Here is a 26,214-nt window from a genome sequence, read left to right on the forward strand (position 1 = left end):
AAAAAAAAAAAAAAAGCACGCGGCCACTTCTTGGACCCTAGCTCCAAGATAAACCAGCCAGGACACGAAAACACTTATAGCAATGCTATCCAACACGGCAGATTCCTGTTTGTAACAGCCCAAGACTAGAATAAACCTTAATGTTCATTTAACAGGGGGCTCTGAATAATTTACAGCCTATTCACACAAAAATGAAAAGAAAACATCATTGAAAACAATATAAAAAGTGTCTGTATACACTCCAATTAAGTGATTTCAATCATACACTGTTTTTATAAAAACCAAAACAAAACAAACACCACAGTATAGTATTGCATGATACCAAATGCAAACCCTCTGCTGTTGAGATGATTCTGACTCACAGCACCCTTACAGGACAGAGCAGAGCTGCCCCAGAGGGTGTCCAAGGCTTTAGAGAAGCGGGCTGCATCTATTTCCCCGTGGAGTGGCTGCTCGGTTTATACCTTCCACCTTGTGGCTAGCAGCCAAGTGCTTCATCAGTGCACCAGCAGGGCTCCTACGCACACTATATTTAAAACAAAAAATAAAGGAAATGGAAGGACAGAGCAAAACCTGAAGGAGAAAGTCTACCTGATGGCAAGAAAGGGAGTAAGAAGCAGTGAGGCCAAACAAATACCAGCCTTCTCTGCACGTGCTCTGCTTTGAGATGTGACTTGGGACCACACCAGTTTTCCCAAGTATGAAGTAAAGAACAGAACAATGATTTAAGCAATTCCTAAAAGTAGAAAACCAAATTAAACATGTGAACTTGAGTGTAGCTCCTTATGATGGCATAACTGTCATACTGTGCACAACTACTGGGAGAGTTTTAAAAGGGCAATAATTGGTATCTCTAGTGGAATATGCCTGACAAACAGTATGAACTGGAGGGAAAAGGAACACTAATTATACTGTTGGTAGTTGGTTCTGTACTGTTATTCTGAGACTGCTTTGTATATTTTAAGATGAAGTGAGTTATCAGGAACCAGGATATTCAGTGGAACAAAAACCACAGATAAGAGCTCGCTGGAATTTCATAAAAACACCGTCATTCTAGGTAACTGGGAGTGAGGAGGAAGGTGTCTGCAGAGAGCTGTCAGTCAACTGCAGCAGACACGGCCCTCCTCTGGATGCCCTTCACACAGACTCTGTGAAAGCACATCGTGCGTGAGACGAAGGGAAACTACGAACGCTGACTGGTACTTCATGTGACGGCATGAAGAAATCTTTGTGGTGCCTGAAAAACACAGTACCACTGAAGACTCTTTCCATTTTAAACACATCTAATAATATTTTCCTTGGAAGGAAAACCGGGCAATCTCCTTCTGTAGAGATACCAAAACCAAACTCACTGCCGTTGAGTCGAATCTGACTCATAGTGAGTTTCTTGGGTTTCTGAGGGAGTATCTATATGGAAGTAGATTGCTCAACTTTCCTTCCGAGGACTGGCATGGGTTTGAACCGCCAGCCTTCTGGTTAGCAGTCAAGTGCCTTAGGCACTACACCACCAGAGCTCCTTCCATAGAGATAATGCCCTGGAAACCCAAGAAGAGGTCACTGTGAGTCGGATCCAACTCAACAGCAGTTGAGTTTGGTTTTTTGGTTTAGTAATGTATTTACAGATGAAATTTTATGTCTGGAATTGGTTTCTCAAATTATCATGTGGGGATGGGGGCACAAGGATGAGGAATTAATGGGAACATACAAGAAAGAAGACAGACAAGAGGGTTCCTTACACTGTTCATCTTTCTGTTGTTTAGAATTTTCCATGATGAATTTTGTGTTTATGTTTGTTTTAAATGAACTGTACCTATGTTAAAGGTTGTCAGACAGCTAAGGATTCAACAAGGTCAAGAAAACAGACTGGCTGGAAGCAGGCTTGTTTTTGTATATCCATTCGGCCCCCACCCCTTTTTAACAGGAGAGTTCTCAGCGAAGGGGGAGTGGACTGTGGACTGATGAGAAAACTCACATGGGGCTCCTAAAAAGGCCATTCATATATGCGCCCCCAAAGGCAGACTTCTTCTGCCACTTTAATAAGAAATACCTGTCACCCTCAGTATCAAGGATCTAATGATATAAGAAACATTGCTATTTCAATGACTCGACGAGCAGTCACCTGTCACGCAGGAATCCAGCCACCAGCCACGCTGTAATGGGAAGTGGACCGCTCTTATCACGTGAAGACTTTCCCACAGCTCTCCCCATGGCCTCCACCGAAATACTAGAACTGCTTTCTTTTACTGAATTATCCTGCCTATCTATCAGAGAACACAGGAGTCAATCCTCCCCAAAGGCAGGATCCCTGGAAACGAAGGGAATGATTTCCAAGCCCTGATGACAGTCTCTCGGAAGCCTCACCGGGGCTCCTGCTCTCAGGTTCCAAGAGATTGTCCAGCGCTGGTCCGTTAATTTAACACACCAATCAGTGCTGTGGAGCACATCGGTCACGCTCCGCCGCCACCCCCCCATGAGACTCAAAGTGAAAGTGGTACATTCACTTCCTGCTTTAAACCACCAAGAAGTAGTCAGTACCACTTAAGGCCCCCCCAGGTTCAAAAGCACGTAGCGTTTCCATTTTCTCTACTGGCCAAACCACTTTTCTTTTTTGAGGGGAGGTAATCTATGATCTTCATTCATTTATTAACTCAACATTCATTCCTTTCTGATTATTTTCTCTAGTGCCTACTATGGTCAGGTAGTCACTTACCACCAAGGAAATACCACATAAAATTTCCAAAGGTTACAAAACAAGAAAGGACTGTCCTCTCCAAAGCTGAAAACCTGTAGTATTCCCCAACAATAGTGTGTGAGCACCTAAAAGAAGATGTGACATCCAACCAACAACGGTAAGACAAAGGTTACGAAGAGCGACACTGACTGATGGTCGGCTTTGTGCCAAACCCGAGTGCTTTGAACCCAGCCAGTCCTCACTGCCACCTCACGTGCCACATGCACGACCATCCCCACTGCACAAGGCACGCAGGCATCTGTCCACGGTCACAAAGGCAAGAAGTGGCAGAACCAAACTTCAGACCCTAGTGGTCTGTCTGACAACCTGCGCTCCCGGACGTGGCGGTCTCCACCTTGTGGCAGCAGGCCACACAGCAAAACGTTTTCTTTGGGCTACAAGGTGGACCCCAGGGGGAAAATGTATGTCTAAGGATACAACTCCCAGAGTGGAGTCTGTGTCCTGAAGGTGTGGGAGTGTACACAGTGGGCCACGGCCATCACTGCAGCATTAACGGGCGGAGAGGAAACCCAATGCTGTTAGCCGACACGTCCACTTGTTCAAACGGGGGAGAAGCTACTCTTCTCATGAAGCCGATCTGTCCTTCCATTGCTGACACCTCACCTCGTGACTCCTTGGTGATTAAATCAGACCACTTCGTGCCCATGCAATGCCAAAGCCTAACAACAACAGCAAAATCAGATGGCAATACTCATTTGGCAAGGCTGCCGTTCAGCTGATTAACAATATGCTGAAGTTTGTTTGTTGTTGTTGTTGTTGTTATGTGCCGTCGAGTCAAGCCTGACTCATAGAGACCCCTCCTTGGGTTTCCGAGGCAGTATCACTACGGAAGTAGGATTGCCCAACCTTTCTTCCGAGGAGTGGCTGGTGGGTTTGAACCGCCAGCCTTTTGGCTAGCAGGCAAGTATCTTAGCCACTATGCTACCAGAGCTCCCGAAGTTTGTTTAGAGGTTGTAATTAAAAAACAAAACAACAACAACAAAAAAACACCTAAAAGTGCCCAAGGAGAACACACATATTCCCCCTAAAAATATCACTAAACAGGTGGCAAAAAGAGGTTAAGTAAGATTTAAAGATAATCAGTACTGTGAAGACCCACTCCCAAATCCTTAGCTATGAGCCACTGGCTAAGGGGAGCAAAACCGACTAAGACCCAAGTAGCTTGGGGTGCGGCTTAACTGGAGTTAGGCGAAAAGCTCAGAAAAGCAGCATCCATGTGAAGTGAGTGCCTGCTGGGATGCGCACACATGCTAGTACACACACAGGGTTAAAGGGAGGTAGAGGGGCACGATGCCCAGTGAGTTCAGGGCAGCACTCACACTAGGGGCTGAGAGACCAAAGAAATGACCTGAGCCATACTCTGGAACGGAGATTTATTGGGACTTACTTACAGGGGGTCTAGGGGCAGCAGGCTGGATGGACCGGGGAGGGGGGCAGAGAACAAAGACCTATGACACAGGACGACAACACAATGCACCATTTTAAAGCTACAGGCAGTTTTTATACTGAAGTACACAAAAGGGGCACCCTCTCAGGCTTACACAACCTTCCACTCACTGCTGCACACCCACGTTCTAAGAAGCAAAGCTCTGGGACCAGGAGCCCAAACTGGTTCAAGGCCTGGCTTACAGGCCAGCGCACTCGCAGAAGCAATGATGTGAATGAGGCAGCCTGATAAGGACCTTTGCCATCTGTAGGTAGGCACTGTCACCCTACACACAGACACAACACCCACATGAATACCCACAAGCTCCATGAGCTCCACAGAACGATGCCAAGCTCCAGCTGGCAGGAGCCCATCACTAGATGGCCCCTTTCAAGGTACTGCATTAAAAAAAACAATCATTTCAATCTTCAGGAAGCAAAATTCAGGTTTTTTTTTTTTAAATTAAACATTTTTTACACAGATAAGAATTCAAAAGTACTCTGCCTTTGTGGTATCACTGAAGAGAGGAAACCAAGCAAAGGGATCCTTCCCGACCACAGCACCTAGCACAGACAGGTATTTCCTCATTAAACCAGCAAGACAAGATGTGGTGGAGAAAAAGAAAACAAAGGAACAATATAACTCAAAGCAAAATGCCTCGAAAACTCATCTCCATGCAAAACGTTGCTGGATCCTGCCTAGTCTCACGGGGCTTCAGCCTCCTCTCTCAGGCAAACTCTACGTCTACCAACTGCCGGCACCCTTACGCACCTCTACAGTTATTCATGGGCTCCGCACCTTCAACCTCATCAAAACAAACAAACAGTTTAGGCTCTTCAAACTTAGGTGCATATTTATATATATATATATAAAACACTATGCTTTGGCTAATTTCCAAATTGTCTGCTTCTCAAAGACAAACACTGAAGTCAGCAAATAGGCTGTTAAGGGTAAATCTGTTCCGACTCCTAAGGAAGGAAAACCATGGCACACACACATAAACATCCCAATGTCAAGGTCATTCCAACACTAACACTGCTAACAGTTCTTCCATGGAACACAGTCTTCCATGCACACAAAGCCCCACAATCAAAAACTGTGGGTTACTGGGACACACAAGGATAAGGAAATTCTCACAGTAGACTTGCCCCACTGCTAGACTTACCTTCTTCTTATCCCTCATTGAGCCTTTGCCTCGGACCATTATTTTACATCCCGTCTCTGCTTCAAGCTGTTTAGCAGTCAGTCCTCTAGGTCCAAGGATTCGCCCAACAAAATTAAACTGGGGAAGAAAGAAAAGTCATGATACATTATTCACCTGCTTGGTTTTACAGCTCTTAAAAATTATTGTTCAACACTGTATTTACTTTCTAAAGTTAAACATTTTTTTTAACACTAAGTTAAAATAAAATCTTAAGACCGTATGAATTTCCTGCCAAGTTCAGGTATCAATGAGCTCACTGTTTACATGAAATTTCCTTTTGTATTAATAAAAATTGAGTCAGGAATAACAGTATCTAGCAGAAATAGGTATCACCTGAACTGTCCACAAACATGTAATCTAATCAGAGTATTTTATTAAGAGTTTGGCAAAATCTTACACGCCACCCAAGAACACAAATCCCTTCTAAAAAATTTCCAATTGGCCTTTTGTGAGGACAGTATTGAGGCCACTGTTGATGATGTTAAATAGTGACTGTCTTTTTTACGGAGATTCTTAAGAAAAATTCCCATGTTATTTAACTGGAGTTCAGGAGCTCTGGTAGTGTAGCGCCTAAGGCATTTGACTGCTAACCAGAAGGCTGGAGGTTCAGCTCAGGAGCTCTGGTAGCGTAGTGCCTAAGGCATTTGACTGCTAACCAGAAGGCTGGAGGTTCAAACCCACCAGCCACTCCTCGGAAGGAAGGTTAAGCAATCTACTTCCGTAGTGATACCACCTCGGAAACCCAAGGAGGGGCCGCTATGAGTTGAATCCAACTTGACAGCAGTGTGTTTGGTTTTCTGATGGCGTAGTGCCTAAGGCATCTGACTGCTAACCAGAAGGCTGGCGGTTCAAACCCACTAGCCACTCCTCAGAAGAAAGACTGGGCAATCTACTTCTGTAGTGATACTGCTTCGGAAACCCAATGAGGGGTCACTATGAGTTGGATCTGACTCAACAGCAGTGAATTTGGTTTTGTTTTTTAATTTATTTAACAAGTAACGTTATTCTTTGTCCAAAGGAACCGTTCAGAGAGAACTGTGTAAATGATAATGTGGGGCTAGCTGGAAGAGCACAGATGGCCAAACGTGGGTCCCACCCGACATTAAATGTCAACACTGAGTCTTCAGAACACACATTTCTCTGTCACATTCCTGCCACAAATTTATGCCTGTGTCCTTATTTTCCTTCCCTCTACCTTGAGCTTATGGTATCAAATACTTTTGCAAGGACCTTTAAATGTTTTCATGAATGTGACAGTAATGTAAATGATTGTATGAGTAATTACCATCCCTCACAACAGGGACTTCTATACACAGAAGGAAATTTACTTAAAAAAAAAAAAAAAAAAAAAAAGGCCAACAGGAAGAATACCGAAAAGTAAGTTCTCATCTGCCTGACATCTGTACATAAGACAAACGTGCGTGTTTACCGTTAGTTCTGGAAGCCCCAAGCGTGGTTCTTGTTCATTTATTCAAACAGGCCCTTCCTCTTATGCAAGATGCTCCCTACTTTCTCCTTGCACTTGGTCTTCAATAGGCTAGAATTCACCCCAGTCAGCACTCCTAGAGCCAGGGCACTTCAACTTCTGCACCCCAGCAGTGCCCCACACTGCCTCCCCAAGCTACTCACCAGCGTGCCCGTCCTACACAAGGGGTTCTCGGTGAAAGGTGGGTAGGCCACACGTGGAGGCTTAAGAAACTGCTTCCCTCTGCCAAGTTTCACACACCTCCCTCCATCCCAACTTGACATCGACAGCCTTTGATCCTGTAAGCACCTGATCTAGGTCTACAACAAGAAGCACTATTCTGAAATGTGCCTAGCCCACCTCTTTATAAATAAAGCCCCCATTCTTGTCCAGTTCTCTGCAGGTAGAATTTTCTTACTTAAAGCTCCGCTGTCATCCATCTCAGTAACGTACCCAACTTCCTAGATCTTCCCACTTGTCCAACCTGAACAAACAATTAGTACAGAACAGAGAAGTGTTCGAACTCTGAAAACGCAGAGATTCTGGCTGGTATCCAAGCTTCAATGCCAAATAGTAACTAGGAATTTGGAAGTCACATCAAATAAGCCTCAATTACATAATGAGGATAATACTAACCATCTGGCAGAGCTATAGTGTGCTCTCTGTGTTGTGTATGTGTGTGTGAGGGTGCGTGGACACAAACACACGCACAAAGAGTACAGTACATATATAAAAAAGGTCCAAGACAAGCAAGGTCTAGCACTATGGCTGCACCAAAAGCCCACCACTAAAAGTCACTTCAGGAAACGTCAGGCCCTCCCCCTCGTCCTCAATGCACACATTCAGACTTAGAATGCCCACGGTACAGGGACCACCGACCCACCCACAGAACACTGCTATCCAGGCATCCTGCTTTCAGGCAGCAGGTTTTCTCCTCCAGAGAAACTGGTCTGCCCTAGAGAAAAGCGCCCCCCGCTGTAACTTTGGAGACCCACCGCAAAGGTCAGCACTTCATGTGAACACCTCAAATCGCAGCCAGCCAGCCAACAAGCCCTGTTCACAAACAGGAACATACCCACAAGTCACCTCATCACAGACTCGTGCTTCAATGTGAACAGACAAACGCCAACCAAACACTAGAAGAAAAGCCCTAACATGAAAGAGACCCAAGATAATGACGGGAAAAGGCTACACTGACAAAGAAGAAAATGTCCAACACGAGGACCTTCAGCAGGAAGCATGTAACTATCTTAAAAAGGCTGCACGCGTTTACATGGCCGCTGTGGCGGTGGCTGGAGGCTGCGGCGTGGTCGGCCTGCGTCACGGCAGCCCCACGCACGACAGAGGGGAGTGCTGCCTGGCCTCTTCCCAGCACACCCCGAGCAGAGCTGCTCGGCACCTGTCAACCCCCGCATCTTTCAACGGCTGTTTTCCAGAAGCAGACCCCCAGGCCTATCTGCCTAGCCCCTTAGCCTGGAAAACAAGCTGAAACCTGGTCAGGTCAGAGCCCCACACGCACCCTCAAGGGCAGACGGGAGGTCCACACGTGAAGCCCTCTGGCTTTGCTGAACGGAGGCGAGACTTCTCCCACTGAACCAGCACTCCCCAGCGCCCCACGTGGCGCGCTGCGACAGAGGAGACGCCTGTGTTCTGATCCCCATCACCTCCAGCACTCTGTCCCGCCAGCTGCGTGCTCTGGTGCACACCTCTCAGAGTATTTAATTAGCATTCCCCTGATCACTCCTGAAACGGAGAACGCTTACTGGACATTTGGGGATCGCTGGTTTTGACGCACACCTGAAGTGTCCAGATTATTTTTTTTACTGTGCTGTCTTTTTCTTCTTGGTCTCTACTTTGTGGTTTCATGTGTAACAAATACCTTTCCCCATCCTGTGGCTTGCCTTCTCACCTTTCGGTGGTGTCCTATAATGACTGGAAGTTTTTAATTTTAATACACTTCAAGTTATCAATCTTTTCCTCACAGTCAGGGACACCTGGAGTTACTCATGTTATTCATGTCTCTAGTTATGCTCTCCCTTTCCAAGCTGATGTCTGTCAATTTTCTTTTTCTCCCCAAGTAGTCAACTGTCCCAGCACATTTCACTGAAAATACCATCCTGTTCCACCTAAGTACTCTGCAGTGCCAACACTGTCATTAAAGAAACATCTGTGCTGGGTGGGTCTACATGTGGGCTATTTGACTGACCTAGTTTATCCCTGCTTCAGTACCATACTATTGTTAATTACTGTAACCTTCTCATACACATCTGATCTCTAGTACATCAAGTTCTTCTACTTTGTTGTTCTTCAAGAGTGTCCCAGCTAGTCAAGGCCCCCTGCATGTTCGTATATGTATTTTTAAATCATTGGGTCATTTTCTGAAATAATACTCTGATGAGTTTTCACTGGGATCCTATCACAACCAGAATTTTCAAAGCCATGAACACGGTGTCATTCCCCCTATACTTAAGTGAACTTTGATGTCTCTCAAGAATGTAAGCTTTTTGATTATCCCTTTACTCATCCTTTGCTAGATTTATTCCTAAATATATGGGGATTTTTTCTGCCATTATCTTTTTTTTAAAAACCATTTTGTTTCTGACTCATGAGCCCAGGACTGATTTTCTGTACCAATCGTGCAACCAGTAGCCTTGTTTCTTCATTACTGATTCTCATAATGGGTCTGCAACAATCACCTCATCTACAAGTCACCTATTTTTCCCTTTCCAATTCTTAGCTGTTATATTTCTTTTTCTTGCCATTTTGAATGTACTGGCTAACACCTTGAGTTCAAAGTCAAACACAAATTTATCATCCCTGTCTTGTCCCAGATTTCAAGAATAAACATTTCAACAGTTCCCCCATTAAATATGAAGTCAATTGTAGACATATTTGATCAGATTAAGAAAATTCCCTTCAATCTCTGATTTCCTAAGCATTTTTATCATGACTGCATGCTTAAATTCAGCGCTTCCAGCATCTTTTGAGACAGCCACCCTGTTTCTCCTTTATTCTACTCATACAACAAATCACACTAACTGTCAAACATTAAAGCAACCTCCCACCCTTCAACGTGACTTGATCATGAGATGTCACCCTTTCTATAAATTGCTGGGCTCGGTCTGCTACATTCTGTGGAGCATTCTTTTCCCCTAAATTTACATTCATGAATGGAATCGGCCTGTAGTTTTCCTTTCTCTTAATATCCTCATCAGGATCTGGCACTGAGGTTATTCTGGCCTCACAACGAATTGGGACCTATCACCTCTTTTCCCCCAATCTGAATGAACTTAAGACGAGTGTTACTGCTCCCTTCAATACGGTAGAACTCAGTGGTGCAGACGCCTGAGCCCAGAGATTTCTCTGGGGAAAGTTTCACATTATGGGCTCAATGACTAATAGACACAGCATCCTTCAGATGTTCCCTTTCTTCTAATGTCTCTTTTGGTAAGCGCTGTTTGTATCTAGAAACAGGTCCATGTTGTTGACATCTTTAAATCTGTTGACAAAGTGCTGTGAAAGGCGTCTCATCTTTCTTACTACCTGTGAAGCTCTGTAGTGAAGTCCCTTTTTTCGTTCCTGGTTAGCCACATCTATCTTCCTTTTTCTCTCTTGTTCGATCTTCCAGTCTTTTCAAGCATTGACTTTTGGTTTAATTGACTGAGGTAGACCGATTTTTCCCAAATGGCCACAATTCTCCACCCCTCCCTGTATCCATGCCACTGGCCAGGTATGTCTGCACTCTCCCAGCCTCCTGAATCTGTGGGAACACTGGGATTTGTTCTGGCCAATACAGTGGTGCAAAGAATGAGTCCTCCGTGCTTCTACTCTCTGGGGCCCTGTTGCATGTGTGCCCATGAGTCAGTTCTGACTGACAAGACAGAGAAGCGGCTCATGGGCTCTGCAAGGCTGTAATCTTAAAGAAGCAGATCCCTGGAACTTTTCTCCTCTAGAGCTGCCTCCACCATTTCGGTTAGAGACCAGGCACTTAACCTCTGCATCACGCAGCCTCCTTTGGAGCCACTTCACTGCCACGCAAACAGGCTCAGATGAACCTGCAGGGGAATGAAAGTCTTGGGAGCCAGTCACCACCACCTGGCCCAGCTGACCACCAGGAAACTCCCCAGAGCAGACGCACCTTGCTGACCTACAGGTGCCTGCAGACGCAGACGGAAGAACTGCCCCATTGAAGCCAGCCTAAATGGCAAGCCTACCGGAGCTAAGAAAACGGTGGGCGTTTTAAGATAAGTTCTGGGGTGTTTGTTATGCAGCAACAGAGAGCTGATACACAGATTCTCTCCAATTTGTTTTTCTTTCATTGATTTCTATTCTTAAATCCATTTTTTTCCCTCCTTCTACTTCCTACGGGTTTAATCTTTTTCCAACTTTTTGAAATGAATGCGTAGGTCATCGCATACTTTCTTCTTTTCCAATAAATACATTTAATGTTTTAAGTATTTCACTATGTTTGGCCTTAGCTGGATCCCACAAGTTTCAGTATTTTCATTATTGTGCAGGTTTAAGGCAGTTTGATCACTACTGGATATTTAAATGTTTTTCTAATTTCAAACATACAAGGATTTCCAAATTATTTCTGTTATTAATCTCTAGCTTCCTTGCATTGTAATCAGAAAACATACTATGTATATTTTAGTCTTTTGATACCTGGTTGGACCTGCTCTCTGGCCTAGCCTGGTCAATTTTCACAAATATCCCATGGATGGCTGAAAAGCATGCCTATTCTGCTGTGATAAAGTTTTGCCCATTTCTCCTCTTGTTCTATATATTTTTGCTGTGTAGGCTGAGAAGCTGTGTTACCTGCTGCATGCAAATTCAAAAATCTATCCTTCACTCATGATGAAGTGTGCCTCTCTAGCTCCAGTCATGTCTTTTGCCATTAAGGCTATGAAGATGTTAATACAAATATATCAACTTCTTTGTTTTCTCCCCTCCATCTTTCTTGATCCTATCACTTCCAACCTTTTGTTGTCCTTATATTTTAACCAGGACTCTTGTGAACAGCATCTAACAATGAGTTTTGTTTATCCATCCATCTAGCACTATCTGCATATTAACTGGAATCTTTAGCCCATTTATACCACATGGCTTATGTACCTACCACTGGCAATCTCAGGCAGAGCACAGAGTAAAATGTGCTGGCATATGGGCTTAAAAGGAAGAGAGACCAGGAAGACTGCCACAGGCAGTCTATCAATACGTCTGCCTGTGCTCACCTTCAGCAAACTCTACCCACTTTTCTGCCACTCCCTAATTTCCCGGGTTTATGTAGTGAGTGATTATGTAGAAGTTCCTCAATTTCCCAGGAAAACAACCTGCACAGAGACAAGGCCCTTCCCCAGCACATGCTTCACCGATTCTGTTTCACTTTGGTAAGTCTCAGTAGAACAGATGCTAAGGATAGTACAAAAGGAAGAGAGAGACAGAGGGAGGGAGTAAAGAAGTTAGTTAGTTCTCTGCTCTTAAAAAGTCTGTGAAACGCTTTTACCCTGTTACCTTGACTCCTTTTTAAAATAATTAGCCTTGCCGGCTATGGTCTGATCACAGTTGTGCTCTGCACAGAGCCTTTCTCAAACCAACTCACAATGGACATCTGTTCCAGGTCTCGAGCTCGACAAAGATCCCCTGGAAGAGGCACCGTCAGGAAGAGAGGAGTGGCAGCGCTCCGGTTCTGACCTGTGTCCTCTGTAAAGCTGGCTGGTAAACACTGGAGGACACACGAGGCACCCTTTGTGGCACATCCTTTTCACGGCGTCTCTGGGTACTGCAAACCGTTAGTGTGCTCAGCAGCTAACAAAGTCCATGCAGAGGTGCACACGGATAAAGGCGTAGCATTCTACTTCCACCAAGTCAACCACTGAAAGCCAGACCGAGCGCAGTCTACTCCAACTCGAGGCTGCCACAAGTCAGAAAGGTCCTCAGGGTAATGCTTTGCTTTACAATTCTTTCATATATTAAAGCTCCTTTACTAGAACCACAGCACTTTGATGATTATATGTAAAAAGGCTTCCACTACAGCCAATTAAGCCTCATATTATTATTACTAAATAAAAAACATTTTTAAGGCAGTCAAACCAAAACATTAGACCTTGGATACAATATGTCCTGTGACTTGAATAATGAGCCAGCCTCTACTAAGAACCAAAAAGCAACAGCCTAAGTGTGTGAAAGTGCACACCGCTGGGATCGTAACACAACAGAAACTGTCAAGGTCATCCTTCTCAAAAGCTGTGAGGAAAGAATGAAAAAAATTAATCACAGCAGCTGCTTTGTCTACTGCAACCAATTTCCAAGTTAATATCATCTGCCTTGCATTAAAATTCATTCTGCGTGGATTTCTCATGCCGGTTCTGCAGCTTCATTCAATTAAAACAACGTCACAACACTTTCAAAGAAAATCATTCCAAACAGCCTGAGCTAAGTGCAACTCTAAAGGCCAAAAGAAGGGAACACAAAAAGAAAAAAAGATTCATTAACCCTACAGGTTAAGTATAGACCTTCTCTGTAGCTCGGCAATTATAATTCTGCCAAGTGGCAAGATAATTTCTAAAGAAGAGGTTTGACAACCTCCCACGTCTAATACTATTTGTTGGTGCTCACTTCATTTTCAGCAAAAATGATAGATTTCTCCCAACGACAAATGTGAAGCAATATGGCAAGCCTTTCCTTTAACCTTTTAAGAATTCTACGACTGAATAGACGCCTCCTGTGACACACTATCAAAACTGCTACCTAATAAAGAAAACTGGATTCCCCAAAGCACACCAACGAAACGCTTCTGAGATGCAGTGGTTACAGTGCTGGTAAGACAAGCCGAAAAAGAACATGGACTTCTTTGGATTGCTCTTTGTACAATACGCTTACTACTTGTTTTTAAACGTGTCCAGGATTACTAAGGGGACTTTAGATACCTTACAAATCTTACATTATCACACGTACACTGCATGGTAAGTAGAAAACACACATGTACATGTGTGTGTATTAGTCAGTGAAGTGTTTCACTACGCAGACCACCTCCACCTAGTCGACACTAGCGAGCCTACCCTGTGCAAGTACAGGAGATGGGGGAAGAGGCAGGACTAGCTGGCCACACAATCACGTTTTTTAATTAAAAAAGCAGAATGAACATACCAAAATGTCTCGTGTTCTCTGTGGAGACCACCATGTCCTATCCTGGTTCTACTCTCCCGTTAGTTCTAAATAAGTGGCCAAATAGGTGTTCCCGAGAAATAGCTCATTTCCACTGCACAGTCATCATTACAGAGCCACTGGGCAAAGCCTTTACCCTTCAGCCTTTATAAACATATTCTGCTGGTGGCATAACATCCAGGGTATTAACAAAAGGCACTAACACCAGCCGCTAGGTGAAAAGTCAGTGAGCAGTTATAACCAAAACATGGATTCTGTGCCATGTGACCCTGGACAGCCTATCACCCAACAGCACCCAACAACTTAGGGCAAATCTCCATTCTCTGAGTTACAGACATAACAATCTGGCACACACTCAGGTAAGCAAGACAGATGACTATCCTTCTAGAAGCTAAAGGACAATTAGAAAAACATACCCTTTCCACCAACTGAAACGAAGCCATCAAGGGTATCACGGCACAAGCAGACGACAAGACTCTTGACAGTATGGAGCTCAGACTCCTGCCCACAAAGCCCTTTGAAAGAACCCAAACTACTACTCAAACTTTGGTTTCTGCTATTACTCCACATGACTGTGATGTGTTCCAGCCACATAAGCAATTCGCTGTTGTGTGAAGTGGCATGAACTTTCAGTTTCTGTCCCAGTGACACCTTCCCAGCAGACAGATGGGACGTCTCCTCACCCAGAGTCCCAAGCCCCGCCCTTCCTTGTCGGTGTCTCCTCTTGTGTCTCTGACTCAGAGACAGGCACCTTCTCTTCCGAGAGTGGCTCTGAGTGCTGGGCACCCCTCACGTGCCACTTCTTCTAGGCAGGAGCTAGCACCTGTTCTTTTTCTAATCCCCAGTGCGTCATACTTTGCATGGAACACGGGAAAAGCTGGGATCTCCCCGTATGGTTGGCTAACACAGCTTAAAGGGGTTCGCAGAAATCCTACAGAGACTTTTTCCCTGTCACAGTACGAAGTTCCATCACTACATCCTAAGTGTTTCACAGTTCAGCACAACACAGCAACGCTTACAGAGTTCCATGTTTTCTTAAAGGTAAGCTGAATGATCTCGTGGGATAGATTCCACATGGCCAAATCAGGGATGCCATAGACAGGAACCAATGATTGGTTTCGCTGCAGAAGAATCATGAGCGTAAAGCTGTGTCATTTACCATTTCAGAGGTATCAAGGGGCAGTTCCCAAGTTACAAACAACACTCATTCCTAAGTGTGTCTTTTAGATCAGATTTGTAGGTAGGTTGGAATAGGTGCACGTGATGGTTCTTACTTAAGTGCCAGAAAAGGCCTAGAGCCTTTTCAATGATTTAAAAGCTGCACATGCAGTCAGTGAAGTGACTGTGATGAAGAATTTGTTGCAAGAGAAATTCAATTGTCTCAACCAAATCAAACCCACTCCCACTGTGTTGATTCTGACTCATAGCAACCCTACAGGACAGAGTAGAACTACCCCACAGGGTTTTCCAAGGCTATAAAACTTAACAGAAGAAGAATGCCACATCTTTCTCCTATAGAGCGGCTGGTGGGTTTGAACTGGTGACCTTTTGGTTAGCAGATAAATGCATCAACCACTACACCACCAACGCTGCTTCAAAGAGAGGACAAATTTGATGTGCTGTTGTCAGGCACCATGGATTCAGCTCCCACTCACAGCGACCCCAGGTGCGACAAGGAAACACTGCCCCCAGTCCTGCGCCCTCCTCACAATCCGTGCTACACTTCAGGCCATCGCTGCAGCCACTACGCAAACCCATCTCGTTCAGGGTCTTCCTCTTTTTCACTGACCTCCTAACTCTACCGAGCACGACAGCCTTCTCTAGAGACTGGTCTCCTCTGACAACAAAGTAGGTGAGACAAAGTCTGGCCATTCTCGCTTCTAAAGAGCATCCTGGCTACTCTTCTTCCAGGACAGATTTGTCCATTCTTCTGGCAGTCCATGGTATTTTCAGTATTCTTCACCAACACAATTCAAAGGCATCAATTCTTCTTTGATCTAATTCACTGTCCAACTCTCATATATATGTATGAGGTGACTAAAAATATCATGGCTTGGGGTACGCACACCTCAGTCCTCAAAGGGACATCACTGCTCCTTCACACTTTACAGAAGTCTTTTGCAGCAGATTTGCTCAGTGCAGTATTACGTCTGATTTCTTGACCGCTGCTTCCATGGGTGTTGATTGTGGATCCAAGTAAAAGGAAATCTGGAAACAACTCTTCTCTCCAAACGCAGGGCATATTTACATAACATTAAAGGGCCAGTAGCAGACTGCCTGTATGTAAAGTACTTTAGGACTGTTCCAGTCTGAGCTGCATCTGTGCTGGACACCTCACATGCACTTTACCACTGCACCTCCACAACAACACGGTGGGGTGCTTAGTACCATCGTCTGTATTGAGTGAGGGCTGAGGTAACTGGTCCAAATCCTAAACCACTCACTCTGAATCCAGAGCCCAAGACTATCAGTGCCATACACTGCTCTCTCCTCAAGGCCTTAAACAGGTACCACAGCCACAGTCACACTAGAAACTCGATTTCATTCATCATCACAAAGTTTAGCATGAAGGTCAAAAACTTTCTTCAGATTCAAGTTCACTTTCAGAATGGATCCAATATGCATCGTTTGTAACCTTCTTCCTCACCCACTATCCCAACCACTTCATGACCACACACCTGAGAGAGCCACACCCTACCTTCTTGAGCTTTTCATCTGTCTTTCAACCATCAGCACACACATCCTTCTTACCTTCACTGAACTTTCATAAGAATGAAAACATTCCTCTGTGATTTTTGTACCATAATGCTCAAGGGCAGACATGGATGACTTCAGCCAAGTGAGGAAGAGAAGACATGACCATCTGCATCAAGACCATACTCACCAGTCACCCGGGAGCTAAAATGTGGGGTTCTGACCACAGGCAGGTGAGGAAACCCGTTGAAGGCTCATGGAAGGTGATTAGCATTCAGCTGGTAACCAAAAAAGCTGGGTGGTTCAAACCCACCAGCTGCTCCAAGGGAAAAAGATGAGGCAATTTGCTTCTGTAAAGATTTGTAGCCTTGGAAACTCTATGAGACAGTTCTGCTCTGCTTCTAGGGGTGCTGTGAGTCAGAACTGACTTGATAGCAGTAGGTTTGGTTTTTGGTTCTTTAAGTTGGTTTCTTAAGTTTTGCTGAATAAATATCAACCTCATATACTGTTCTTAAAGTATTCACTCTGACTTCTGAAACCTGTCACTGAGACTGCCCTAGTCTGATGTTTCTACATCACTAGGGACAACTGTACTTATACCAGCTTCTCACCATGACTTCTGTTAAGACAGTCTGCTTACCCTCTCTTACTCTTGGTTCTGCTCCAATAATAAACCATAACACCTTCTCCTGCTCCAGTAGTTTCTATTCTCAATGAACAGAACCACCATTCACCTAGACCCATGGTAGCCTACACAGGTAACAGATCAAGGAGCCTATGGTGCTCCTTACTGAAGTCTCTCTTTAACCTGTCCCCTTCTCTTCAACTGCCCTGCCTGCACCCCTGGGTTACTTCTGTAACTAGTACCATGAGAGCAAGGGTTTCAGCTACCACGCCCAGCTGCCTAGCATAGGCTAGACACAGACGTTTTTGAAATCAAAGAATGATAATAAAGTTCTGCTGTTTCATATTCAAATTTCTATTTTAGCCTTCATGTTTCTAATTCCTTTTCAAATTTTGTTTTTAACCTATCCTTAAGATGGCAAATTTATACTATGCAATTCATCAAAATAATCGTCCTATTACCCCAAAGAACACAACATAGATACATGTTTCAGCTTACTCTATTCTTCACCAAATAATGAAGAAAAAAGTCTGCAACTTGTTGAAGCCGTTTTATATGATACTCAAGACCAGACTTCAGGAAGCACCCAATTTAGGAACTATTTTTCCTAAAGGTCTGGGCTTCTAAAGACACAGAACATGCTTTCCCAAACGAAATAATTAACTGAAGTTAGTCCCAAGGCTAGCTGTTGCAAAGCTATTTCAATTTCAATTTTCCTACAGTTAAGGCAGGTTCTGTGAGAAGTCAGAAACGAAGGCAGTTCTTTGCTCAAAAACCAAATGAACAGCAGGTATAAATGACGAGGCCATTCACTCACAAGACAAACGGAAGTCACCCCGTGTTCAAGTGGCATGGCCCTTGACTGCTTTACAGCCATTCTATTTGCTGTTTGGGGTGGGGGGGAAGGACGGCCTGGAAGGTTCTGGTGCTGGTGCTCTACTCGGCCTCAGCAGACAGGGCTCTCTCACGTGGGCCCCCAGCAGCCCAGCACCTGTGCTTTCTTTCAGTATCTACCAGGAACACCTGAATGTCTCTGGAAGCTGGAGAGCACCTTTCCTTATAAAAGACACCACTGGGTGGTGCACCGAGTGAAAAGCACGGCTGGGGAGAGGTCAGAGTTCCAGACACAGCGGAGCCCCAGGAGAAAGGCCCAGCCACCCCACTCCTGACAAACCAGCCTCTGGGAGCCCGGGGAGCCCAGTTCTCCTCTGACACCCACGGGCTCTCCAGGAGTTCCCATCCGCTCGGTGGCAACTGGATTGTTTTCCCTTAAAAAAGCAGGAAGCACCCCAATTTTTATTATAGTCCTTCATGTACATTCATGAGCATCTCAGAGACCTGGTGGCCAGATGACAATGATTCAGTATCCAACTAATCCACAGTCCTTTCTAACAACAATTTTAAGAGCAGATCCTGCCAGATGCATGAATAAATCATAGACAAACTTTCTATCTCGATGGAGCCTGGGAAACATGGCTTGTAAGAGAGAATTCTTCCCTAAAAATGAACTCCAGTCTTTGAATTTGGTCTTCAGAAAAGTAGTTCCTTTCAAATATTAAAATATAACATTTGAACAGAAAGTATTCACATTTTTTAGAGTCTGAAAAGTTATTAAAATTCTTAAACTGTGAAAAAAAATAAAATAAAATCCTGCACTAAACGAAATATACTGCTTTCTGACCGACTTGGAACCTTTTTTGGATTACATATTAAACACCCTAAGGAATTTAGTGTATTCCAAACTATAAGAACCCTACTAACTATCTGGGACACAGCCAGCCCTTGTAGATCCTTGCAAAGGAAAGAAAAAGGAAAGTTCAAAATCAGGACCAAAAAACAAAAGCCAGGAAACTGACTTTCACTAAACTGATGTGGTTTTCAACAGCAAGTTTCTCAACTTAAAAAATGTCAAGTTATATTATCAAATCATACTACTAAATTAAAAACTCTAACAGGTAAATGGAGCTCTGGTGTCATAGTGGGTAAGGCATTTGGCTGCTAACCAGGTATCAGCAGTTCAAATCCAATGCCTCAGAAAACAATGGGGGCCACTATGACTTGGCATCAACTCAATGACAATGAGTTTTTGGTTTCGTTTAACAGGTAAACATGTAATCTGAAGCATTTCACAACTCCTCTCAACACACAAACACACATGCTTATTAAAATTAATCCACCTCTAATATGCTTCTTGTATCAACAACTATCAAAGAAGAGACAGATGCAGATCTTTGATGAAAACACTGTATTTTCAGTCAGTTAAGATCCCACGCAGGCAAAACTCAGGGCTTCACCTGGGTACTGAAAAAGGAGATTTTAATTTTGTGGTAGTTAATTTGTATGTCAACTTGGCTGGGTCTGATTTTGGGTGGCTGGGCAGCAGGATGTAGTCATTCCCCATGAAAAGACTGGCATCAACTCCCTGGTGCAATCTGCTATAAGCAGCCTCAGGGGTGTGGTCTGCTTCCAGTATATAAGCAGCAGCTTTGAGAATGGTCTGGAGTTGCTTGGCACATGCGGATCCTGAACTTAGGCGAGTCTTCATCTCAATGGCTGCCATGTTGTCTGCTGATCTTGAGTCTGTCTGTGGACTTGAACTAGTGGCCTGCTGTGTTGCTTGATAATTTTGGGACTGTGACATTTTACTTCTTGACTTTGGGTTTGTCAGCCTCAGCAGCCAAGAGCTTCCTGAGTTAAGAGAAGCCTCCAGCTTCAGTGGGCTGGGAGCAAGAGGCAGAACCGAAGCCCAAGGTCAAAGGGCCTTCACCCAGCCCCTAGAGCCGGCCTTTGAACTTAAGACTTCTATCCTCCTGAACTGGAAGAGAATAAATCCCTGTTTTTTTCCAATCCACCCACCTGTGGTATCTTCTGTTAGAGCAGCACTAGAGAACCGAAACACAGATCATTAAATTCTGATTTAAGGTCCATCTGTCATGCAGAAGAACAAAGTGAAAGCAGCTGATATGAAAACGTTTGAAGATGGCTGTTTCTTTCATTCCTTGAGCACAGTAGAAGTCACAGGAGCCAAGTAAACAAAGGCCCACAGAAAGGTAATTGGCACCCTGTCTTCTCAAACCCCCAGGACAAATGCCAGCTCAATGCCAATTTGCAGATGGCAACCTTGAGACAGAGGAGAAGACAACCAAATGTTCCTCCAGCCTTTACAGGAGGCTGTTGACTTCACTGGAAGCTGTAACTAGCCCAAGTTCACCTGCAAACTCAGGAGATTTCAACTGAAGGTGAGTTTACAAGTCCCTCTCCACCACTAACACCACCACGAATGCAGGTTCATCTAGGGGTTCATCATGGTGGTGCTGCGGGCAGCATCCTAACCCCATGCCAGTCATGACCACTGCAAGCAGAGAAGCCAACAAGCTGGAAATAAAATTTCAAAAGGCATGTTCCCACCTTACAAACCTTTGACAAAATGTGTCGTTATTTTTAAAACATTACAAAATCAGTGTCTTCTTCATATAAAATCATTGAACGAAGTCTCACTGCACTTTCATCACCACATTGTGTCCCAAGCCAGCAGGATGGCACTCTACTTCGCTCATGGACATGCAGGGCGACCAGCATTCCCAACGGCAAGGCCCTGCCAGTACTGGTACAGCTGTCTACCCTCTGTAGATCCCATAAGCCTTTCTCAAGCCGCAACCTGATAACCAGGCAAAACCAATGACAGGATTACTGCCGACTCATTTGAGATATACCATCTTAGATTATTCAGACTTAACTGCACTCTTACACCACTTGTAAGACCCCCAGGGATTCAAGTCCTAATAACTAAACCAGCCAAATGCCCAGTGTAATGTGAGGGTCTAATATAAGTTTAATCTTCATTCACATCTGTCATTTTAATGAAAACTTAATGAACTTAACTAGTTCTAAAGGATGTAATGCAATCTCTTTGATCTTCTACACAAGACCACGGGCTCCTTTAAGAAGAGACTGTCTCCTTCCTCAAGACCAGGAGGTCTGTCCACTCCCATTCACTGAGCATCTGCTGCATCAGGTACCATCCGTCTGTTACAGTCATTCCTCCAGACAATGCTATGAGGTGGACACTGTAATTCTACAGACAAGAGATCCCAGAAAGTTAACAACTGCTCAAAACAATGTGACAGTCGGGACTACTTTCCTACAAATACTTATTCCAGTTCCCGTCTCACTGTGGACAGTGAGACCTGGCATGGCTAACACAGGGTTTCTGAACATCAGAGCTACGGACATTTGGGGCTAGTCATTCATTTATTACTTATTTGGGGGGAGGGAGGTTGTCCTGGGCACTGTAGGACTCTCAGCAGCACCCCTGGCCTCCACGTCATTGCTCTCAGGTGCCGTCGACTTGGTGCCAACTCACAGGGACCCCATAGACCACAGCATGAAACACCGCCTGGTCCTGCCCCATCTTCACAGTCACTGCTGTGCTTGCGCCCATCGCTGCAGCCACTGTCAGTCCATCACACTGAGTGTTTCTCCCTTTACTGCTGCCTCTTCAACTTCACCCAGCATGATATCCTTCTCCAGGGACTGGTCCCTTCTAATAATATGACCAAAGTATGAGAGACAAAGTCTGGCCATTCTCTCTTCTAAAGAACATTCTGGTTGTAATTCCTCCAAGACAGATGTGTTTGTACTTCTAGCAGTCCATGTTGTTGTTGTTGTTATGTGCCATCGAGTTGGACCCAACTCATAGCGACCCCTCCTTGGGTTTCCGAGGCAGTGTCACTATGGAAGTAGATTGCCCCATCTTCCTTCCGAGGAGTGGCTGGTGGGTTTGAACCGCCAGCCTTCTGGTTAGCAGTCCATGGTACCTTCAATAATCTCTGGTAACACCACAATACTTTTGAAGTATCAATTCTTCTCCAGTCTTCCTTAGTCACTGTCCAGCTCTCACATGCCAAAAGTAGCACACATACATACCCACCACCCCAGTTGTGCAACTAAAAATATCTCCAGAAATGTAAATGTTCCCTGAGCCCCAAAAAGAACATAGAGAAAAGATCTGAACTCAACAGCTAGCCAGCCAGTGAGAGTCGCTTAGGCTCAATCTCAGTTCTGATGGCAGAACCTCAGACATCACACAGACCCAGAAGCAGAGAAATGAATGCCATCATCTTAAACCACTGCACTTCGGGGGGCTTATAATGGACCTGACCATGGCAACTGTCGACAGACACAGCCAGTAAAGGGAGAAGCCAGGATTCCAAACCCAGGCCTGCTGGGCTCACAACTCCACTGTCTTGCCCCGTCAAACTGTTTTCTCAATTACATCTGTAGTTGCATCTCAGGGTAAGCTCGGCACACAGTGGGGATACAATAAAAGTTTGGTCATTAAAAGATATGAATAATAATAAAACATGAATTTTGTAAACGTTTTTAACCAGCCATTCCTACTACCTTCACATTCTTACATCATTAAGCAAATGGTTCAACACCATTGGAAGGACATGGTCTGGTAACAGCGTGCTTTCAAACACTAAGCGTGGCCTCCTCCCATCAGTCCCACAGCTGATCTCCACCTCTGACTCCACACTGACTTCTAGAAAGAAGCTGCCATTTGCAAATATGGAAGACAACAGGTTTTTAAAAAAGTTTAGCAATATTTGAAAGAATGAGGTTTTCAAATACGCTCAACAAATACTGACCAAAGGTCTACTGATTACCCGACACTGGTACCTAAGGGTGCAAGTGGTGTGTGAGAGACCGCTAACCGACTCAGGGCACTGTGAAAGAAAAGCCCGGTGATCCGCCCCTGTTAAGACTGAAAACCAAACCCAACTCACTGCTGGCAAGTCTGACCCGACTCAGTGACCCCTCCTCGGGTTTCCAAGGCAGATTACAGCTACGAAAAGCCTATGGGGTTCTACTCTGACACACGTGGTATTGCCAGGTGTGGTAGTTAAGTTTGTATGTCAACTTGGCTGGGCCTGTTTGAGTGGCTGGCAGCTGGTGGTAGTTATTCCCCATGGTGAGACTGGCAATCAACTCCATGGTGGGACCTACCACAAGCAGCTGAGTAGCTGCTTTAGGGATGTGGTCTGCTTCCTGTATATAAGGAAAGAAGCTTGGAGATAGTCTCTAGTGTACGGCACGCTTGGACCCTGTGTGTAGCCGTGTCATTGTTCAGCAGCCTGCCATGCTCTGCTGACCTTGGGACTTACAATGGACTTGAATTAATGGCCTGTTGTGTCGTTTTGTAACATCGAGATTGTGCCATTTTATTTGTCAATCTTGGGCTTGTTAGCCTCAGCAGTTAGGGGCAAGAGGCAGAGCTAAAGCCCAAGGTCAAGGGGCTTTCACCCAGCCCCTAGAGCCTGGCACTTAGAACTTGGACTTAAAGCCTCCAAACTGTAAGAGAATAAACTCCTGTTTGTTAAGGCCATCCCATTTGTGGTACATTCCTGTCACAGCGGCACCGAGGAACCAAGAACACCAGGGGTCTGAAGGGCTTTGATGATAACTGCTCCACCTCGTGGAGTGCACATCCGAGGAACACTGGGCCAGCAGGAAGAGTGTTTCCCAGTGCTTCACGTGTGGGCTCTAATGCCTCACAGCTCTCCAGTGCCGAGCTGACAACTCAGGACCCAAGCGAAAAGGAGCATGGCCAAAGTCACAAAACCAGTGACAGAGCCAGCCAGGAGCCATCACATATGGATTAATAACCCAAAAAAAGAAACCCTCATAAATTACGTTTTTGTTGTTATGTGCCGTCGAGTCAGACCCGACTCACAGTGACCCCTCCTTGGGTTTCCGAGGCGGTATACATTGCCCCATCTTCTTTCCAAGGAGTGGCTGGTGGGTTTGAACTGCCAGCCTTCTGGTTAGCAGTCAAGTGCCTTAGGCACTATGCTACCAGAGCTACCTCAATTTTACTTAACAAATTCTTAGCAGAAATTTAAAATCAAGGTTTTTAAAAAATCTGGAGGACTAAAATTGTTTTATACCTACTTCTCTCCTTCCAAATTATGACTAAATTTTTAGTATGAAAACCTTTGTTAAAATGCCTTTTGGGCACCAAAAGAAGCATTCAAAACTCTAATTTCCAACTGCTGTTTCATGTCATCCGCACATCTGGACATCGGACAAGCGTTTCTGACTCAGCACCAGAACCGCTCACCCCCCACTCACCCAATATCTTCTACTTGACAACTAGCAATTCCATTCTTTCAACTGATCGGAACCTTCAGGCCACCCCTGACTTTGTCTTGTACCCCCCAGCCAATCCGCCAGCAGACCCTACGGGCTCCATTTCCACAACCCATCCGAACGCAAGCATTTCTTAACTCCCAGCTACTCCTCCCCTGATCCATGTCACCATGCACCACTTCCTAAGTGTCCGCCTGCGCCACCCGCCCACACCTATTCCACAGCCGCCAGGATGAGCTACTGAAAAGCCAACCAAAGCCAGGCCTCTCCTGCTCCAAAAATGACAATGGCTGCCCGTTTCACTCAGAATCACAGACAAAATGCCTACAAGGGCTGCAGGCGCCTTGGGAGGGCCCCTCAGGCCACCCTCCAGTCTTAGCCTTACCACACATTTGCCTGGCTCCTCCCACTTGGATCAGGGCCAGGGCTCTGCAGGGGCGCTCCCCCCATGCCTGTGGCTCCTCATCACACCTCTGCACCCCCAGAATCTCACAGGAGAGTCCTGCCCTGACTGCATATGCGCACCCACACCTGGCCAACGATAGGCTTGCCACCATTTATTGTGCTTCACAGCACTACTGCCACCTCGAAGCACACACTCTGGTGTCTGTCACATCCCTGCACTGGGTGCCGTTCCGCAAGAGCAGGGGCACTGGGGACCACTCTCTCTGGCACCAGACGCCGGCACAGTAACCATGTGTGTGACAGCCTATTTGCCTGCTCGCTCTGAGGGAAAAGCAGACCCATCCAGAGCCCCAATCCTGGGATCCTCGACCTCCTCGACCTCCAGCATGCGTCAGCAACTCCTGAGGGCTTGTCAGAGGGCAGATGGCTGGGCCTCACCTTGCAATAATCTCTAGTGCCCTGAGTCTGGGGTGGGGCTTACTTCCAGGAAGTTCTCAGGAGGTGTGGCTAATGCTGGGCCAGTGACCATGGTTCCCAGAAAGGAGTCACAATGGTGCCAGAAGGCAGGACATGCAGGGGAGTGGCACGATCTGGGTCCGGTACTGGACGAGGCCATGTTTGGAGACATGAAAGACTGTGAAACACGTGCCTTACCAAAGATGCAGCATAAAAATCCCTTCCCTGAACAGAATGTTTTTAAGAGAGGGCAACCAGACAGATCAAGGTTCTAGTCTCTACCGAGGTCTTTGTCTTAAATAGTCTATGTTAATAACTGCCTCTGGACCTTTTTCCTTTAGGGTTTAATCAAGCAGATGAGAAGGTTAATATCTTTAAGGGGACACTGAAAACATCAAAGAGCACAAGTCACCAATTGGCACAGCTGCTAAATCACAGTCATTCCCGACCATGAGGACCCATCCTAGCCCAAGGAGGGCTACAGTGGTTCTGCCATGTTATGTCAGGTAGCCCGCACACAGCAGACTGGGCGAACACATCTCTCTCCTAAGAATCCAAACTTTGCAGAGAAAACCTGGAAGCCACAGATGCTGAGAGACATCATGAGCATGTGAGTGCCACCAACTCCTGCTGCTGAGGGTCATGGACCCAGCCTGCCTGGCTCCTGCCTCACCTACGGCTCTGCTCACAACCGTGTCCCTTAATTCTCTATACTACTCAAAAACAATCCAAGTGCCCATCTTTCCCTAGAGTATCTAAACTGTTTGTATATTTGCAACCAACATATTTATAAAGTTAAATGTGTAAGCTTTTTAAAAACACTGAATCAGACAGAACCGTTTGTCTCCATGAACCAAGGCCTCCTGTA

The 26,214-nt window shown here is 45.3% G+C and overlaps 1 protein-coding gene across 1 annotated transcript in view; it reads right to left on the reverse strand.

Annotated features, from left to right (window-relative positions):
* The window catches only part of QKI (QKI, KH domain containing RNA binding), a 135,512-nt gene that overhangs the window by 107,454 nt on the left and 1,844 nt on the right, over positions 1 to 26,214 (reverse strand). Inside the window, exon 2 of the mRNA XM_007945280.2 lies at positions 5,344 to 5,460. Within this exon, the coding sequence (XP_007943471.2) occupies positions 5,344 to 5,460 (117 nt within the window). The remainder of the gene's footprint in view (positions 1 to 5,343; positions 5,461 to 26,214) is intronic.

This window comes from Orycteropus afer, unplaced genomic scaffold, assembly GCF_000298275.1.
Source record: "Orycteropus afer afer isolate SDZICR_OR568_19922 unplaced genomic scaffold, OryAfe1.0 scaffold00135, whole genome shotgun sequence".
NCBI lineage: Eukaryota > Metazoa > Chordata > Mammalia > Tubulidentata > Orycteropodidae > Orycteropus > Orycteropus afer.